General features: G+C 37.0%; 1 protein-coding gene across 2 annotated transcripts in view; it reads left to right on the top strand.

Moving 5' to 3' along the window:
* The window catches only part of stet (stem cell tumor), a 359,283-nt gene that overhangs the window by 4,157 nt on the left and 341,966 nt on the right, over positions 1-13,160 (top strand). For both annotated transcript variants that reach the window (XM_085481187.1, XM_085481191.1), the window contains exons 2-4: positions 623-864; positions 1,188-1,211; positions 1,286-1,450. In XM_085481187.1, coding sequence (XP_085337313.1) covers positions 685-864; positions 1,188-1,211; positions 1,286-1,450 — 369 coding nt within the window. In that variant the 5' untranslated portion in view covers positions 623-684. The remainder of the gene's footprint in view (positions 1-622; positions 865-1,187; positions 1,212-1,285; positions 1,451-13,160) is intronic.

A 13,160-nucleotide genomic window follows, 5' to 3' on the forward strand; every position in this document is an offset into this window, starting at 1 on the left:
CTTTAGGACGGCAGACTAGTTTCAAGGGCACTGCTCCAATGCGCCTTAAGGAGTGCAAGGACGATCAATATCTCTCGTACCCTTACTTCCATCGTCCTTATGAGCTTAGCGAATAGTTTTCTTGATCGCATAATCGATTAAGCTACTATCTCCAAATTTGCGAATTGTCAAATTATTTTTGTCTCTTTTAATTATCGCAATAATTTAATTTATACTTGAACTGTTGATAAAACTAATTTAGTAAATATTCAAATAGAAATGTTCCGCGTCGAATCCATCTGTATATTTTTACAGCGAGTTGCCAAATTATTTTCGTCGTTTCTAAATATCGCAATAATTTGATTTATACTTGAACTGGTGATAAAATTAATTTAATAAATGTTTAAAATAGAAACGTTTCGCGTCAAAACGAGAGCGTTCGTCAATATATTTTAGATATAGTAGATAAAAAGTAATCGATGGGTTTATGTAAAATCAGGACTGAGCATGAATCACGTGCGGATTATCGTTCGTCGGACGATAATGCGAAAAATGTCGGGTTGATATTAAATGGCGTCGACATTAGCGAAATCGATCGCTTCAAAAATGGCATGGTTTAGCACGTAGCTCCTTTGTATTTCAGGAAGCACGTGAAAGTGGGAGGAATGAGGAGATTCACCCGGTGACCTCGTGCCGCTCGCGGTAATGCTACTGGCAAACGGTGCCTCTATACCGACCATCGCCGGTGCTGTCGAGGAGGAAGAGGAGTATGCACGCAGCGAGGCGAATAGTGCACATTATGATGGATACGTTACCGATCACACCGATCTGGCCTCGGAGATCGATATTGACGAATCCGAGTACAGGCGGGAATTACTTAATGATGTAAGTTATTGCCCCGAAATCATATGACACAAACTATTAGTTCTTGCTGCCTAATTTTTCTATTAATTATTAAAATACATTATTTCTTTTATAATAATTGAAATATTATTATTTCATAATTATCTTTAATTATCAATAAAAGTTTGATTCAGTAATAAAAAGTTTGCATGATATTTACACTATTATTACAGTATCAAAAATCATATAGAATGGCACGAAATAGTTAAGAGATTGAAAGAATTAATTTTGTTCACAAGATATCTGTTTTATGTACAAATTGTAATGAATATGACTAAAATATATTTATTGTTTTTATGTTACAGAAATGGCGAATGCTCTTTGACAAGGTGTGCATCACTTACAGTGTTTATTTATCTATTTTCGGTGGAGAAGAATCTAATTTCGTTTGTCTATTACCCAGTTTGATCCGGAGGGTTTTGGAGAGATACCGTTGGAGGACTTTTTGACAGCATTGAGCAGTTCTGAATGGAAGGCAGAGATACCGACGAACAAACGTGATATACTTCTGACCAGAGCGAAAGAATCACGGGTTCAAGCAGTAACGTTCCAGGATTTCGTCAATGTGGTGAGTCTGTATTGATTGTATATGCATGCTTTTTATTTTATAGGAAAGTTTTTCGTGCACAAAATAATGTAATTTTATAAGAATGTGTAATTTGAAAAATTTGAAAAGTTTAAGTTAATTAAATTATTTATTTAAATTTATATTAAAAATTAGATTAAAATTTTTTTATAAAAATTTATTTCTAAATATCTCAAAATATTCTTAGAGCTGTGATTTTTTTATATTTTTAATAACACATGCGGTGTTATTTATAATGTAAAATATAAATTTTTCTATATTTCTATATAATATTGGAATGGTTAGATTCGTAATATTAAATTATATAAATTTCAATTTTTATCTTGTTTTATCAAAATATCTATTTATAATTTTTTGATATCATTGGATGTCTAATTTGTGCACGGGTGACAAGCTTCTCAGCATCGTAGTGCGATGGCGCATAAGCCACAGTTGTAATGCAATCCAACGACTTTGTTCGTATCTTCTGCTAACTTAGCAGAAATCTATTTTGCATTGTCTAAAATGTGAATAAAGATATATTTTGCGTGCAAATAGATAAGGAAATCGTAAGTACAATAAAATCGTGATTCGTACACGATTCATTTTAAAAACGAAAATAATTTATTTCAAATCTGGTAAACGAGTTTACCTAAAACGAAACTGCGTATGATATTAAATATCGAAATTAATTTTAATCTGAAACGTTCTTTAAATAATTTTAATTACCCCCATCTCTTTAAAAATATTTGAAGTTAACAGAGACTTATTGCTCTATATCTATATTCTATATATTCTTTATAAAATCAATTTTATAAAATTCATAGATATGTATGTAAATAGAAATCTCTGCAAAAGGAGAGGAGCTAATCTCCATGATATATATATATATATATATATATATATATATATATATATATATATATATTGGGCACACATCATGCAGTGATTATCTCTTCTCTCTTTACAGAAACCTATTTTACATACACAGATATATACATGCATATACACTTCTTTATATAATACAATTTCCTACTGCGCTTTGAGCAGACTATTTATCCGCACATGTTCTGTTCGAGAATCTCGATGAAAAATTCGTAACATAATATAATCTGCTTAAAAGGCAGTGTCGGAATTTACGTTAAAGCACGTTCGATTTTCATCGGTTTTCGCAAAAGCCGGATCGCGATGGTCGACGAAAAAGGTTTACGGTAGTTAAATACGGTGTTATTCTACCCTCGGAATGTCTCATTGTCCGTCTATTTGTCAACCTGAAAAATGTGGGCTACGACCCGGAATTTACTGATCCTACCACACGACAATGTCCGGGCAAGGAACCGCGGCTAGAAACTGACAGATAAATATCGGCACAATGATAATCTCAACGTTTAGAGGCACAGCGCGCCGACGGGTGGGCCTTTGTTCGCGCTTAAATTCGCTGACAAGTTTTTGGTGGTTTTCTCCATGCTCCCTTTCGTTCGTGATCCCGAAGAGGTAAACGGGTCTGACGTTGAGAGGCGGAAAATTGTTCGTGCACAAATCGAAGCGATCAAAGCGCGGGCTAAACGACGCGTAAGGAGAGTCTTGACGAGGTTCGACAAAATTCAACCGTGAGATTTTGTCGTTGACTGGGCATCGAGGATCGCAATAGTGGCACTGTTCCCTTGCGCGCGAGAGTAAGAATCATATCTGAGTTGTGATCTCCGTATAATTTTGATAAGATTGCTAAACGCTCGAGAGGATATGGCTCTCGATTCATCTCACCGTTTTAACGAATAAATGTGGCGTAAGCTATTTCTCGGAAATTGGCTTGAAGCTGGGCTTTTGTGAGAATTTGTGAAAGCAGTACCTATTTTCTATAGAACTTTTGATAGGGTGGGTGAACGAATTGTCACATTTTTTCTTAGAAAAAAAATTAGTTTTTCGTAGAAAAAAATGTGTTTTATTCCATGAATTTTGACAAACAATCAATGATGTGAAGGTTGATATCTCATTTATCGTTATGATAAATGTTAGTCGAATCGAATAAGAATATCTAAAAAGAAATAAATAATTAAATAATACAGATCTATTCGACATCGTTATCGGTAGTTTTCGACATACTCGATCATTTCGGGACAGAAATGTAACTGTCATTTGTGACTCAGAGACGATTGATTTATGAGATCCGAGCAGGCGATCTCAAGTGTCTTTTTTTACTTTCAGTTTTATCGATTTGTTCATTTATTCTGTATAAAGTTAAGTAAATATAACAAGTTTGGACCCCTATTTGTTTAATTAGCGCGGAATAAAAGTTAACTATTTTATATATGTATATAAAGATATTTTAAGGCTTTGAGTCAAAACAGAGGTAAAGTTTTCTTTTACAAGGGAAAAATATTTACGAGATCGGCAAATTGCAGTGCGAAGTCCTTTTATTACGCGTTCTCGCGCTCGCTGTTTCTATTATATGTACCATGGAATCCAGGCTCTCTTCGTCAAAGGCTAATCCGTTTATCTGGGCTTTTCATGGTTTACCTGCTTTGTATTGACAAAATTCATTTGAGGATTATCGACTGATCCTCGCTTTGTAGGTACTTTTGATCTAAAGAAGAGACTACTAAAACTTTCTTTATGATTTAACCCATGAGAATATTCATATAGCATATATGCATGCTCTATAATTATTTTGATCAAAACTTTTTTTTTAAATATGTATATGTGTATGCGATTAATTAACAATAAAAAAATTATAAATTAAAGAAGCGATAAGAATATTGTTTTGCGTCAATTTGTGATGATTAAATGTTTAATTTAAATTTTTATTTTTTCAAAAATTAGTTTATTATATATTTCGTAATATTCTAAATTTTATTTCTTGAAATTCCCTCAAGTTTAAAATTTTTGAAATTTAAATCTATATTTCAAATATATTTTATCAGACACTGTACTGTTTGTTTCGTTTTTGCGGGACGTAATATACTGTAATAAAATTATACTCTTGTGCAGATAGCTGAAGATAGTAGCAATTATTCACGAGCGAGAAATCGCAAATTCTCAGTGCGCTACTATAATTTACGGTTGATGTTGCCGAATGGCTGTAACTGGGATTGCACGCCGCATATTGCATTGTATAACTAGCGCATACTCATTTTAAACGATCACGTGATAATCTCATCTATCATTTGGCAGACGTGAAACTTTATTTCAAAAATATTTAAAATATCGAAAAGTCATGTATATATTCTAATGACGAACAATGTCGATATAGTATATATGTACGAATGCAAATTTATTCAAGTTGAAATCTGAATCTTTAAATCCGATATTATAAATATTGATACATAAGCTATCCAGAGTCATTTTATAGAAGAGCAAACTTGGCGCTATATTCTTAAAAGATAAATTCCAGAAAGAGCAAATTCGATAATGAATAATTCACTAGCAATGAACGATATAATAATATTCATATTTCCAATCCTGTATAAGATCTTGCGTTTTATTTTTCGATATCCCTTTCTTGTATCATTTTTTATCGACACACACATTCTCTTAATTTTGACGACCCGTTCAACCGATTCCGGTGAACGTCTCATCCAATATACGATATCCAACTCGATTTATTTCGCGGTACATTCACTCTTCCATTTCGTCCGCTAAATGGGACCGGGCCATTTAAATTTTAGTTCGTAACTTCGGGGTTGCGCGTACACAAGGGCAAAATTCCCGAAAGAGAAACACGAGCGATAGTAGGAGTGGGATTCGTGCCGAAGCTGCGATTAGCAATTAGCTCGGATGGAGGTGGTCACTCCGTGTTTGCACAGCGCAGAACCGTCAATTAGCGAGAGAGACCGAGGAAAGATCAGCGGAGAAACAAACTACGGAGCTAGGAGGGACAGAAGAGAACGTTCTGTCGGCGCTTAGGTGGCCTTTGCCAGAGTTTCGGCAAGTCGGTGATTCCCGTACGATCGCGGTGGTCCTTCGTTCCTTTTCTTTTTTTTTTTCTTTTTTTTTCATTTCGTGTCTTCTCTCCAGCATCCCCTACTCTCTGAGGTAATTTCTTCCTTGCTCGCCGCGCGCGGCATCGCCACCGGTCCGCCGCCCTTTTGCTCTTCCCGGATATCAATTATGTCCCCGTGGGCCGCACGTTGCGACGATGGACCCACCGGTGTGTGTCTCTCACCTCCATGAAGAGAGAAGGAAAAGGGGCCCGGTGCTCGCCTCGTTATCCCTCGCCGTGGGCGTCGAAATCCCTGTGTAAGGTCTCTCAGGAGCTACAAAGTGCAATTTAAGAAAATCCTCTCCTCTCTCTCTCGCCTCCCTCGATCTTGTTACACCCTCTCCGCCTTGTTTCTCCCTTTCATTTTCTCGTTCTATCAATAAATCGCGCAACAGTCGGCATCCTTTCGCGTCGACTTTTTTTTATCGCTTCATTAACGCGACACGTATAATTAAAGAATTCTTTATTAAGAAGCAGAGAGTATACAAGAATTATTGTACATTCACGTTATTTACGAAATGATACACTACTTGCAGGATTTAATATTAATATTAATTCGTCATGCTTCGCGTATTTTAATCCGTAAGATATTTCGAGGTCACGTACTCGCGATATTTTTCGATGATAGTGGCGCGAGATGTCTTTTCGCAGGCTCTCATGTCTTTGTTCCGTTTCTCCGTTATCGTGCAGAACGACGACGAGGAATTCCGCGCGAGGCGGACCGACCTGCGACCCCATTATACACGGACCCGAGACAGGACGCGTGATTCATAATATTAGATTTGAGCCGGGACCGAATAATGTAAATGCCACGTAGAAGGGCCTTATATACATGAGTGTCCTGTTGGAATAAGCGCAGGGGCGTCACGTTGGCGGCGAATTGTTGCAACGACGACGACGACGCCATCTGGAACCCTGTAGCCACCCACACCCACGTTGGCCCCTTAAATCTCCATTCTCAGGCGCGCCTCTCGATCCCTTTGAGCCTCCTCTATATGCTCTCTGACAACGATCCCGGGATCCTTCGTCCTGTGCACGCATGTAAATACGGTTCTATCCGGAGGTAATTTAAGCGTCGACTATCTTCCGTTGTTCTTGTATCTGTGTGTGCACTGTAAATATATATATATGAAGACGCCGTATTATTAAATCTTTGAGACGTACGTCTTTAATAAAGATGTAATCGCGAGCTTTAAACTTTTTTTTTTTTTTATTCGAATTTTATACACTGCAAAGGTTTCACATATTAGATAATACATATGTACTTTATCACGTTTTTATATATTGTTAAGTTACCGGTTCTTTTATTTCGGAAATATAGAACGATAATTGTGACACGGATCAAAAGTTTTTTATAAGTTTGTATTATTTATATATTTGTATAAGTTTTTTTAAATACACAGAGAATTTTCTCTTGGAATTGATCTCTTAACAAATATTAATATCTATCACGATAAAATAAAAAATATGTTCGATTAATTTTATTACATACATATTAATATTTGTTATTGTGATAAATATTAATCAGAGAAATTCTTCCAATACTATATTGTCCCACGATTACCATGATTTTCAGGGTAATGTCTAAGAGAAAATTCTCTCCGTGTACATATTTCGAATATAAACTGGAAAAAAAATTTTGTTGGATTAACAAAAATTCTGTTCGAAAATGGACGAAACGGAATTACTAGTTGAATCTACCAGAATTCCTTTTAATGCAACAAGAATCTACCAGAATTTCTTTTAATGTAACAAGCATCTTGTTTGTACAACAAATCAGTTTGTTGGTGCAAACAAGATATTTGTTGTATTAAAAGGAATTCTGGTAGATTCAACCAGAATTCCGTTTCGTCCATTTTCGAACAGAATTTTTGTTAATCCAACAAAATTTTTTTTTCAGTGTATGAATTTTGATTATATTTGAAAATCTCGCGTGTAATTTATGATCTAATTAGACGACATACGCGGCTCATTAACTTGATCAGTCTCGAAGCTACGCGTCACGCATCGCGCCTGGAACGATGCCTCACGAGTTTTACGGCTATAGAAGTAGATTTGTCATTCGAGGCTAATTGTCCGGTAGATCCCTACAGTTACTCGCTCGCCGTGTATCCGAAGCAGTAACGACAAGGTTCCCCTATTAGAAGGCAATTGGCTCGCATGGACCCGTTAAAAGCATTCTTAAATATGCGAGCTTATCTATGCGGATCGAAGGCGCATGGTCGACAACTCTCCGTCCTCACATATATACTTTTTTTCTCCTCCGACGTACTGGAATAGCGGTCCGACGCGAACGGTGTCGTTACAGACTGTCCCAGGTCTTTCGACGGGTCTCCTGAGAACATTCGTTTCGTACGTATAGAGTCGCCGGCGTAACATCGTCAAGGATCGTGTGGAATTAAGAGGAGAGACGTATCCTACGTCGTCGTTACGTCTCCTCGTTATCGGATCGCCTGATCTCGCGCGACCACACTTCATTCCCGGTCGACCTAAAAGTCTAAACGGCTTCTAATTAGGGGGACAGAGTCGAAACAAAACATGCCCAATCTCGGCAACACTTGAGATAAGTTACACGGGTCCGACGAGTCGCATACCACCTCGCGTACGACGGAGCTGAGAGAGAAAGAGAGAGAGAGGGATCCCATTTCTCCTTTTGCGGTCCGGTCGATATCGATTGTGTTGCGACGCTACATCGTTGTTTGATATCCCGTTGTCGCGTTCTTTATTTAGCGAGCGAAGATATTGCTTTGTCTTGTATCTCCTTCCTTTTGTCAACATAATTTATACATCGCCACGTATATTTATTGCATTCAGATGAGAGAGGGAGAAGGCTCCTTTTTGGCGGTTTAATTACGCGCTTGATGGATCGAAACGAAGCTTTGCTCGTCGTCGATTTTGTCGATACAGTTTTGCAGGGCGCATTGTGCGCGGTATATATTAATTAACGCTTCTTCTCGCTCTTTCGCGGAAGAGTGTTTTACGTCTGACAAGTTAAACAAGTATGCCGCTGGCATTTTTTTTATCTGTCTCTTGATCCCGCAACACGATGCTTCCCGAGAAATAATTTGCAAGGCGGACAAGCCGTTTGCTTAATTATTATCGCACGTATCGGCCACTTGCCTTGTGCGCTGCCAACCAAGATAGATCGAGGGTGCTCGCTGCTTTGAGAGATCTTTTTGCTCTCTTTACGAGACATGTCGTTTATACGATAGCAAGAATGTAGATAAAGGAACTTGTTTGTATCCCAAGTATCTCCTTTGGAGCACAGCATACAAAGTATTGAAACGATGAAATAGCTTCTCTGTAAAGGAACGTTGCAGTTAGAAATTCAGATGTACATCAGAAAATGCTAATAAAATCAAAGGATCAAAATTGAACATCAAACTTCAAACATCAATATCTTTTCGTTAGCTGTCAAATCTAAATTATAATTGTAAACGTTTGATTTGAATGCTAAGATATAACAAATTTGTATGAATTTCTATCTTGTTTTATATTCTTATACACACATGTATCGCATTAATTGAGAGATTATATTTCTCTTTAAATAATATCATTTTTCGACCGTTAATAAGTGACATTAACGTTAATCTTATGTTGATTATAGTTAATTGCATCATATGATGATAATGAAATTTGCATTATCAGAATTTTTTTTTCATCTCGAGAAATGGGGGTACGTACTGTACAGTGCTGCCACCTGTTGGGTGGTTGTAGATTGCCGAGGGCTGCATAGTGCCGCCAACTGACGAAGGCCAGGGTAGATCATTCGAGAGATGTTGGCTCTCTTTTTTCCACAGCTTTTCCGATCTTACGACCTCATCTCGCCTCGTATAGAATGCCACAGGTGCTTGACTGCTAAATCAGTAAACTTTTTCGTTCCTCTGTACGCTCTCGCTCCGTGATTACTCACGAGTACACGAGTTTTTTCTTTTTCTTTTTTTTTTTCAACGTTTTTTATATCACCGGAAAAAAAAATAAATTTAAAGTGATTTATTTATTCGCATTTGCTCTAGATTTAAAGTTCGATAAATGCGTCTCGTATGCCATTGTTATATAACAATCATATAGTTATATGCTTAAACGAATAATAATTTACTTAAATAATGCAATTATGATTGCATTTTTAGAATTGCAATCAGTCACGTAATTTTTACTTGTGTTACACCTGTTGCGTTTTTATCGAGCATTGTCTCTCAATTAATTCATTCGAATTACGATATAAAACAGGGCAGCATAAAAATCGTTAAGCTATTCATTCGAAAGCAATCATTCGTAAATCAAATCCCGCGTTACATTTCAGTATATTTATTTCGCAGTGAATTTCAAACATTTGTCATTTTATTCTCTCTTTCGAACGACAGTTCTCCGCCACGATATTTTCCTTAATGGATCGTCGATAGACCAAACTCGCGCTCTCGATTTTCATCGATGACTTAACAATGCGTAGCTGGATATTTCATTGTCCCTCGCGTTCACGCTTCGGCGTCCTGTCCTGAAGACTACGGTTTTGGACGATCAATTATTTTGGTTGGTCGGCCGATAATAGCAGGTCGTAATATGGTCCATCGGCAGAACTGAACGTAGCCATCTGTTGTCGGCACGGTCTGCGACAAAACAAACAGCTTGCCAATTATCGGACGGGGCTGATTTCGTCGGTGCCGCTCGACATAATTTGGACCGCCGCGGAGGACAAAGGCGGCCCGCTTCCACCACGCCCATCATCGTTAAGCCCCACGACGAGTAGCTACGACCGACTAGCACCGCTGCCTACCGTCGTCGCACCTTCGTCGTGCACCCTTCTCGCTTGGTATCTCTATTTAAGTTGCACACAGACCGTAGCTGCCCTTTTATGCGAGAACCGAAACAATGCCCGAGCACAGTTTTGTTGGCGGGAACCAGGCGTGATGTCTTCTTTCGCAAGTCAAGCTCTAGTTATCTTAATATGTGTGGCGAGAAGATTCGTATTTTTTCATTAAAATCCAAAAACTCGAGACTTCGTTTAGAGAGAGAGAGAGAGAGAGAGAATAATACCGCGGTTGAAATATATTGTTGCGAGATTATTATTTTAGTTGGCTCGTTTCGTAATATTAATTAAACTTGTTTATTGACGATATTTGACAATTGATTAATGATTGCAGCAAAATAAATTTATTCTGATCTTTAGATTATTGAAACTTTTGTAATTTTTTCAATAATTGCTTTCAGTTATTAATATTCGCACTTGAATATTTACATCAATCTCATTTACTTCAATATTGTTTACTGTTATTTATTATAAATAGATAGGCATCGATTTTTCAAATATATATATTTGTACGTAAAAACCGAAGGAAGGATAAAGAATGAAAGGAAATAAGTATTATTATAAAAAGAATATATATCGCGAATATATATGCTCTTTTCACATTTTTCTATAAATCTCACCATCGTTATGCTTGCTCACGTAGTTTGTATACCAAGTTGCATTCTTGTCGTCACGCGCGATTCCAAAAATTTCTTTTCCTTTCACAAAAATCTTTTATTCTCGAATCTGTCACGTTTAAGTCTTATACTGATTTATAACTTGCTTTAAATACCTGTAACAAGCATAATAATAGCAAGGGTAACCTGGCTATAAACTGTATTTATTAATTTTAACCATAGAATTTTATTCCGAACAATACATGTTTTTTTTTGCCAATATAATAACGTCCTATTTTCGTTGGAAAAACTGCTCCAAAATGTTGAGAAAAATTTCAGCATTTTGACGTGACAAAGCATACCTAATCCTATCCGTCTTTTGCGAGCAAAGGTGCGATTTTTGACGAACGCGATTTTCCTTGTCCGTAGCATGTTCGTACCTAAAACAAGCAAGGTTTAGGATCCATGAAGCAGGAATAATAACCACCCGTGAAGCATTTTTGTATGCCGACTGTCATTGTGCTGTTAAAATAGCCATATAATACGTTGCTAACACAGTTTAACTTATTCCGAATCACGAATCTCTATTGTTATGCATCTAAAGGGAAAATCCGACTAATCTTCTAAGCGGCGGTACAACTCACATTTTGCGAGGGATACATTTTGTGTAAATTTATGTTTTTAACGGAGCGGCTGAGTGCCCATCACGGGCGGCAGAATCGTTTGCTATTGAACGCGCTGGTGTATACGTGCCGAGGTGAGGTATTGGGAAAGATGTCCTTCTCGTTCGTAGGTCCCTGTACGAGTCTGCGGATAAAGCGACAAGCGTGTACAAGCAAGGGAATCGCGGTGCACCTGAACGACAGATCGAGAGAACCCGCGCGCGCGGTCGGGCAACCGCGTAAACGTGCGGATGACGATCGGATGGTTTGTGTATAAGCGGGTGGAGATGGTTCTCCGGGTCGATTCGACGACGAGGAAATCGTGAGAATTGCCAGAATGCCGTGCGTGCCCGCCACACACTCCTGAGGATTATTCGGGGATACAAGCGCCACGGGGAATCCGCAACCCATATAACAGCGCTCTGTATCGATGGTACATCCAGAAGCACGACGATGTACCTGCTGATGCTCATCAGGAGTGTTGCGTGCCCCTCGCTCGTTTATATTCCATTCCGAGACGCCGCGCGTCGGTTTCGACCGGATTCTTTACGGCCTGCATCGCAATCGCTTTCTCTCGCGTCACGACTAATTTATACTCCGACCGGCAACGGTTTATCAATTATTGATTGCGATCATGCAAGACGCATGTGATAGGCGAATTTTTTCGAATCCTATGTGTGTTTTCTCTCTATCTTTTTGGTTAGGACTATTTATATACGGCTTAACGAGAGTTAATTTATTCGCGCGCGACTGAATCATCCTGCATTAAATTATATTTATGTATTATATATAATAATTAATATCAGGGTGTCTAGCGGTCAGGGAAATTTGGAAAACCGGGTATTGTCAGGGAATTTTATAAATCTGGACTTGTCAGGGAAAAGTGTCAGGAAATTTTACTATTTATCTGGATTTTTTTCACATTATTCTACATTTGTCTCAATAATTTGAAATTTTTTATTAAATATAAACTTTTTCTCGACTCCCAGCACGCTAATTTTTTGTGTTAAAAATCGATTCATCTACAGCGTGTTTGTTAATTTATATTTTCATCGTCGTGTTATTTTATTTCAATATGTTTGATAGAGACAAAACTAAAAAATTTGATATAATATAAATAAAAAAGGTGGTTATTTTAAATAGTTTATAGTGACATGTATGTTTCGATTGTATATATAATGCAGATTGTATAATTGATTTAAATTTTTGGTTTTTTAACTTCCGAACCTTTTCATCGTTGACAAAAATATCTCAAAGCTTTCATGATTTAACATTTAATTGATTTATCATATAAATATATGCAAATTATATATATTTATCAAAAAATAATACTAAAAAGTCAGGGAAAAAATGGAATTTCTGGTCTCGGAAAATCCGAAAAAGTCAAGGAATTTTTTTCATTGAGTCTGCTGTACACCCTGAATATAATTTTAATAATTCTATAAACTTGAAAAATTAATGAATTTTTATTTTATGAATTTATTAAAAACATAATTTTAATAAATTCTTTGAAAAATAGGAGTTGTAGAGAAATCAATCGACCGGACTAGCAAGTAAATCATTTATTCAGCTTCACATCTAGTCGATTAATTTCTACAACTCCTATTTAAATACTAGTGACTGTTATTAATAATTATGGAAATTCTTTGAAAAATTGTGTTCTTCGGTA

The sequence above is a fragment of the Nylanderia fulva genome, unplaced genomic scaffold (genome assembly GCF_048542155.1).
Source record: "Nylanderia fulva isolate GAGA-0341 unplaced genomic scaffold, ASM4854215v1 Scaffold1, whole genome shotgun sequence".
In the NCBI taxonomy this organism is placed as follows: Eukaryota; Metazoa; Arthropoda; class Insecta; order Hymenoptera; family Formicidae; genus Nylanderia; species Nylanderia fulva.